The sequence below is a fragment of the Myotis davidii genome, unplaced genomic scaffold (genome assembly GCF_000327345.1).
Source record: "Myotis davidii unplaced genomic scaffold, ASM32734v1 scaffold1047, whole genome shotgun sequence".
In the NCBI taxonomy this organism is placed as follows: Eukaryota; Metazoa; Chordata; class Mammalia; order Chiroptera; family Vespertilionidae; genus Myotis; species Myotis davidii.
The window spans coordinates 179,261-186,015 of NW_006298367.1; the positions used below are offsets into that span (position 1 = coordinate 179,261).

General features: G+C 55.0%; 1 protein-coding gene and 1 long non-coding RNA gene across 2 annotated transcripts in view; one reads left to right on the forward strand and one right to left on the reverse strand.

Annotated features, from left to right (window-relative positions):
- Positions 1–6: 6 nt before the first annotated feature.
- LOC107184718 overlaps positions 7–6,755 on the forward strand; it is a 15,462-nt gene continuing 8,713 nt past the window's right edge. Inside the window, exon 1 of the long non-coding RNA XR_001515616.1 lies at positions 7–367. This is a non-coding gene — a long non-coding RNA (uncharacterized LOC107184718). The remainder of the gene's footprint in view (positions 368–6,755) is intronic.
- On the reverse strand, positions 2,551–6,470 carry BCKDK (branched chain ketoacid dehydrogenase kinase). The gene is made up of 11 exons (XM_006774068.2): positions 6,098–6,470; positions 5,904–5,972; positions 5,698–5,808; positions 5,348–5,395; positions 5,148–5,267; positions 4,973–5,071; positions 4,700–4,773; positions 4,225–4,353; positions 4,045–4,134; positions 3,106–3,264; positions 2,551–3,012 (listed from the first exon to the last, which is right to left on the reverse strand). Exons 1-11 carry the CDS (start codon positions 6,290–6,292, stop codon positions 2,868–2,870), a joined length of 1,239 nt encoding a protein of 412 aa, XP_006774131.1. The 5' UTR covers positions 6,293–6,470; the 3' UTR covers positions 2,551–2,867.

A 6,755-nucleotide genomic window follows, 5' to 3' on the forward strand; every position in this document is an offset into this window, starting at 1 on the left:
TGCGCCGAGGAAGCCGCGCCGCGCCGGCTCGCAGGGGGCGCTGTCCTCGCTGTCCCCGCGCCCCGAGTTTGCTGGAGGCCTGACACCCACTCCTGCGCCGCCGCTTCCGCCTGCCTTGGACCGCTCACCCCTTTTTGCAGGTGGAAGAAACGGCCTTGCTTGTTCAGGATGGATGCAGGATACAGGGGTGGGGGAGCTGGAGGTGTGTCCCGGGGCCGCCAATAAACCCCTCAGAATCCAGCCTTTCCAAAGAACGGGCCAGGCCCCCCAAACCAGACTTCCCCGGAACAGAAACCAGCAGAGGCAGTGGGCATAATGGAGGTGGTGGGCTTAGCGAGAGGAATCCTGGGTTCTGACCCTCCTCCGGGTAAGTTGTGCAAGTGCTCATTCTCAGAGTGTTTAAGGATTAAACTATATATAACTGTTCAAACCATATAACTAAATAGAGGTTAAACCATGCACTCACCTACCTCTCATATATATAAAGTAAGTGCACTGCACAATGCCAGGCAGGGTAGGTGCTCAATAAACATTCCTCTTGGCCACTCTGAATCTTCGACTTATAATTTGGCTGTTGGACTTGGAAACAATTCTAAGAGTGGTGACATGCTCAGGGCCAGAGAATGGGACTCAGGTTACAGATCAAGAAATATCTGAGTTAGGTATTTATGGGGGTTGGCAGTGTAAATGCTGGTAACTGGGCTTTAGGGAAATGGAGTTTGGGGGAGGGCAATGAATGCCAGGTGTCTGGCAGCATTTTAAAAAAAGAAACAGGAGAAAGGAAGTAAAAAATTAAAATTGTAACATCTTCTCTCACTCCCCCGTCTTCAACATAGTTATTCTATCTACCCAGGGTTCTGGTGCCTCACTTTTGACTTCACCTGACATCTTCAATTAGGGATGCTATCCCTTTAGTTAATGATTACCATAAGCTTTGTAAATCCCTGATCAGGGTCACTCCACCAACCTCCTCACTGTTCTCCCTCCTATCCACCAACCACCAGTGGTTCTTCTAATGTGCAAATCTGACTTTTCTCCAAAACCTATACAGAAGTTTCACCCAGATCCCCTGGAGCCTCTGTTGCTTGTGTGTGCCAGTTACATGCTGTGTGTTTTCAAACTACAGCACCAGAGGTTCTTATTTGACAGATGCCCCTCTGGCTAAGGGAAGAGCTTTGCCTGAACTAGCTGAGGACTGTTTCAGGTACCTCCCGGCAGACATTAACCAGTGTCTGTGGGGTTTGCTCTCTTGCCTCCAACTCTGGCACAACTTACTGGCTCTGGACTTTTACCTGCGATCACATCCTTTCCTGGCCTCCTGCTCTTCCCTTTCATGCTTCCCGACTCCCTTCTGGGAGTGTTTTCTCAACAAATCACTGGATGCAAATCTTCTCAGGTTCTGCTTCTGGGGAATCCAACCCGATGATACGTACTTTCCTAGCTTAAAACACACCCATGGACCCCTGCTTAGCTAGACAGGAGAGGTGGGGAACCTTTTTTCTGCCAAGGGCCATTTGGATACACTTAACATCATTAGTGGGCCATACAAAATTATCAACCTAAAAATTAGCCTGCACCCGGCCAGCGTGGCTCAGTGGTTAAGTGTCCACCTCTGAACCGGGAGGTCACAGTTCGATTCCCAGTCAGGGCACATGCCAGGTTCCAGCTTGATTGCCAGTGTAGGGCCTGCAAGAGGCAGCCGATTGATGATTCTCTCTCATTTATGTTTCTATCTCTCTCTCTCTCCTTCCTTTCCTTTCTGAAATCAATAAAAATATATATATATTAAATTAGCCTGCTATATTTGCTCAGACATTTAATTAACTCACTCCTAATGCCTTGGCAGGGCCTGACCAAATGATTTTGTGGGCTTTATACGGCCCATGCCAGACATTCCCCACCCCTGCTGTATAGTAGAGTCCTGCAGCTGACTGCTGCCGCCTGCCTCTCCAGCCTCACCCCCTGCACTGCAGCCAGCAGACTTTCAGTCTGGCAAGTCACTGGTTTCCTGTGCCCGCTCCATTCCCCGCCTCCATCAGCAGTCCCACCAAGCCTTTCTCCTTCCCTGGCAACATGGGCAGGGAGACCCACCTGCTCTATGGGACCCTTTCCTTTTAATCTCCCTACCAGGGCCCCATGGTCCTCTGGAGCCTGCCAGGGCACAATCTTGGGTGTTCCTGTCCTTGGCAGCAACAGGCACAGGTGGTGGACGGTATTTTTAACCTTACTTGGGCTCAGGAATCAGGTGGCTCAGGAGGTTGCCCAGTCTGGTGACCTTCATCTCCAGAACCTGTGACTGCCAGGAAGGCAAGAGTCAGAAATGAAGCCTGAAGCTGGGCCAGCCTGGGCCTTCGATATTGTCTGAGAAGCAGAAACATTTGTTAAATGAAATGAATGAAAGGTCTTTGTACAAACTGTCAGTCACCCTCACTCCCACCAAGTCAAAGCGCAAGAGACTTGGGGAAAAATCTGTCTGGACAGTGAAGCGCCTGGACGTGAACTAGGTTGAACCCAAGGGCCCAGGGAACCTGCATGGGATCAGAAACAAGCTCACCTGCCCTCCCCACATGGGGCCCAAGAGGGCATTCAGAATGTGAACTTTAATAACAGCAGGTCAAAATGGGGTTCCCCAGGAACAAGAAAGATGAAGCCAGTGCTGGGGTCCCTTCTTCCTCCCCTCCAAGGGCTGGAAGCAGGGAAACAGTGGACCCTGTTGAGGAGGGGCGGTGTCCGGCTCCATGTAAGTCCATCTGCTTGGCATCGTAAGACCCAAGATGCAGCAGGGTGTGGAGCACACAGCACCCTGTCTGGCCCAGAAGGTCCTGGCAGGGTGTGTGGCCCAGGCGGGCAGGCCAAGGGCTGCAGGGTCAGATGCGGAAGCTTTCCTCGCGACCATCAATGTGACGGAGCCGCAGATAGACATCCGTGCCGATGCCCTGCAGGGACTGCAGCCGAAGGGAACCGCCAAGGTATTCCGCGTAAGCCCGGGACGTGGGCAGCCCGAAGCCGAAGCTGGGGGAGAAGGGAGGGGACAGGACAGGAGCTTCAGAGGCCTGAGTCTCCAGGGCCCCCGCACCCCTCCATCATGGCCAAGCGGGGGCTCACCCATGCATGGGTCCTGACTGGACACCACTGTGCATGTCCATGTGACCGAAGAGTGGGTTGATCCGGGGGTCCTGGGTGCTGGACTCGGCTGTCGTGAAGTGGTAGTCCATAACCCGATCCAGGTCCTTGTGAGCGATTCCCCCTCCCCGGTCTGAAATCCTGGCAGGATGTGGGTAATAGGAACGTGCCTCAGCTTGGCGGGGGGCTCCCTGCCTCCCATGCAGATGGTGCTGTCTTGTCCCTTTTAGCCAAAGGTGGAGTGTCCACCTGGAGCCTTGGGCCTTGTTTTTTATAAGCTTCGTTTCTCTGTCCTCGCCTCTGCCTGGGCCCCTGACTGCTCACACCTTCTCACAGGTTTGACTTTCTCAGCCCAGTGTCACAGTGTTTACTCCCGACTCTTCCCCCATTCTAGGCCCATCAGTTGCTAAGGAAGACAAGGCCCTAGGGCAGTGGTGGCGAACCTATGACATGTGTGTCAGAGGTGACACGCGAACTCATTTTTGTGGTTGATTTTTCTTCGTTAAATGGCATTTAAATATATAAAATAAATATCAAAAATATAAGTCTTTGTTTTTCCATGGTTGCAAATATCAAAAAATTTCTATATGTGACACGGCACCAGAGTTAAGTTAGGGTTTTTCAAAATGCTGACACCCCGAGCTCAAAAGCCATCACTGCCCTAGGGCCCTAGTTGCTAATGTCAAACTCGCCTGCATGCCTTGTTTACTTAAGGCCCGGTTAGCCTTTGAGTTTGACGTGCTTGCCCTACGGCCTGTACCTGGCCCCGGACTCCTTCTTATCCAGCTCACGGCAATCTCAGGACCAGAGTATCTTGTGTGACCCGGGACCAAGTCTCAGAGTGGGGCAGGTACTGGTTTGAGCTCATACAGCAAGTCAAAAACTGTAGGAACAACCCCCGTCCACCCACTCAGGGCAAACCTGATGACGAGGTCAATATCGTTGTTGGCGATCGTGATCACCACATCTGGGACGTTGTAGGGAGTGTCTAGGTGGCTCTCCATCGTGGCTCTATACGGGGGGAAGACCAGTGGTGGGTGTTGGCATCCCAGCCTCACCCCAGTCCCCGTGTGCCGTCTGTCAACATACCAGCCAGCCCACCTCATGGCATTCTTGAGCAGCTCCGGCAGGATGTAGTCCAGGGGCATAGGGATGAAGGGGAATCGAGCAGCCACGTGTCCGTTGATGCGGACGCGGGGGGCGTTGCCGTACTTGTGCTCACACAGGCGTCTGTGTGTAGGAGCAAGAGTTCAGACCTAGACCAGTGGTTCTCAACTGGAGATTCTTTTTCTTCCATGCCCCCCAGGGAAATTTTGCAATTTCTAAAGACATTTTTGTTTGTTACAACTGGAAGTACTGCTGACGTCAAGTGAGTAGAGGCCAAGGATCCTTCTATACATGCTAACAAGCACAGGACAGCCCTTCACAAAACAGAATTGTCTGACCCAAAATGCTGATAGTGCCACAGTTGAGAAACCCTGCCGTAGACCATGCCCCAGGCAAGGGCTCAGACCCAAGCTTCCCTGCCCAAAGACTACCCACCTCCCCATCCCCGCTTTAGCTGCTCTAGCCTCACCTGGCAAAGTCCACCCACTTTTCAATAATCTTCTTTGGCGAGAGGCGAGTGCAAATGATGCCGACAAAGTCAGGCTGTCAGGAGAAAGAAGGTCAGGACTAGCAGCTGACCTGCACCTTGGCCACCAAATGCCTGCAACCTCTGGACTGCTGAAGTAGCCCAAGCCCCTCCCCAGGCCCTCGGCCCAGGTCCCCAGTCCAAGGGGGCCCCTGGCTTAGTCCCCCTCTGCCTCGCTTGACATTCCCAGGTGGGTCTCAGGTCCCAGCGCCCCACCTTGTCCTCATGCAGCGCCAGGTGATGTGTGGCCAACATGCGGATCCCAAGCCTGGACGTCAGTGTCTTGTCCAAGAAATAGCGAACAAGCTTCTCATCCTATAAACAGTGGGGCCTCAATAATGCTGTGCCCTCCCCAGGCCCCCCAACAAGCCACCACTGTGCTGCCCCTGACCTCTATGTGCTTCCGGCTCTCACGTAGGCCCTCAGCTAAGAGGGTCACCACATCTTTGTGGTCGTCCAGCAGCTGACGCACCAGCTGGCAGTATTGGGCTTCCTCTGTCTGGTCCTTGATCTGCAGGCCACAGAGGCATGAGGATGGATGGTCCAGCCCTGACCTCTCAACCCCTCACCCTGCCCAGGCCCCGCCCTCACCGGAGGGAAGTCTGTCAGCTTCTGGAAGGCACGGATGTACAGCTCGTGCTGCAAGGAAAAAGTGTCAGAATTCACAAGGATGCTGTGGGCACTGGGTAGAGGACAACTTCCTATGCCATCACCCCAATTCAAGAGGTTCGAACCCCCATCATGGCCTTTCAAGCCTCCATGAACATGCAGCCTTGCCTTCTGAAGGCTTGGGTCTGGGTCCTCTGTGACCCTGAAACCTTTTGGCTGGCAAATCTTTGCCTCTCTGGTCCCATCTCCCCATTTGCCCTTGGGGTGGTGGGCACACTGATCTCAGACCCCCGTCGACTGGGGAAACCCATGCTCCCTAGAGGCCATCTTACCACGTGCAGGATAGTGGGGTTGCAGCCAATGATGAAAGGAAGGCTGCGGAAGCCCTTGATGCGGTGAGCGATCCTCACTGGCAACTCTTGCTGCAAGTACCGGGCACTTTTCTAGTAGAAAAAAAGGAGGGAAAGCAGGGCTGGGGGCCGACTGGCTGGGCCAGAGCTCCAGGAACCAAGAGAAAAATAAGGGGCAGGAATCTTACCAGAAGGTGGCTGCCATCCTGAGAGCGGCCTGAATAGAGCATCATGGTCGGAGTGAGGCGGACTGAGGGCTGGAGGAGGGGCAGATGGGGCTTGAGCACCGGACCTCCAACACTGCACCCCCACATCGGCCCCGCGCCTTCCCTGGACACCCACTCCACCCGGGGACCCGGACCTCGCTGCCCCAGCTGCGCACCTTCTCTGCGGCCACGTCAATGGCGGACTGATTGTAAAAGGAGGTGACGGTCTTGGAGCGCTCCCTCGCCATCTCCACGTGGTGAGTGTCGGTGGCTGATGTGGAGAGGGCCCTGAGCAGGAGCGCAGGCCCGAGGAAGGGCCGGAGCGGCGGCCCCACCCGGGGGCCACTTCCCAGCACCGACGCCAGTAGCATCGTCCCGCTCCTTTGTCGGACGGCGCGGCCGCTAGAGCTAAGGACCGGCTAGATGGAGGCGACCCCCAAAAGGGGCAAGGTGTGTGGGGGGGCAGGGGCTCTCCTCTTGACTTCGGGGGCGAGGGCTGGTGGAGGATGCGACAAGCTCAGCCCCAGGGAGCAGCTCCCATCTACTGGGACGAGGAAAGAGAGTTGTCAGGGTCCGAATCCAGGCGACCCGCACCGTCTCTTCGCGTAGGCACCGGTGTCCGCAGACCTGGGCGATCTCCTTCGCCCTAACACTAACCCTACCCCTCAACCACCTCCCAAGCAAGGACCTTCCTTCCGGAGCTCCTAGTCTGCAACCCGAGGCTCTGTCTGGTGGTCTAGCGCGGAGGGGATCCTCGGGCTCGTCCCGCTCAAAAGCCTCGCCCGGGAGCCTGGGCACCCTCGTTCAGGGACGGAGCTACCCCTACCCAGCGCC

Coding starts and splice junctions, on each gene's coding strand:
- BCKDK (XM_006774068.2), bottom strand. CDS start 6,292: ATGCTACTGGCGTCGGTGCTGGGAAGTGGCCCCCGGGTGGGGCCGCCG. Junction 5,072..5,147: donor AGAGCCGGAAGCACATAGAG/GTCAGGGGCAGC, acceptor CACTGTTTATAG/GATGAGAAGCTTGTTCGCTA. Junction 4,774..4,972: donor TGGCGCTGCATGAGGACAAG/GTGGGGCGCTGG, acceptor TTCTCCTGACAG/CCTGACTTTGTCGGCATCAT.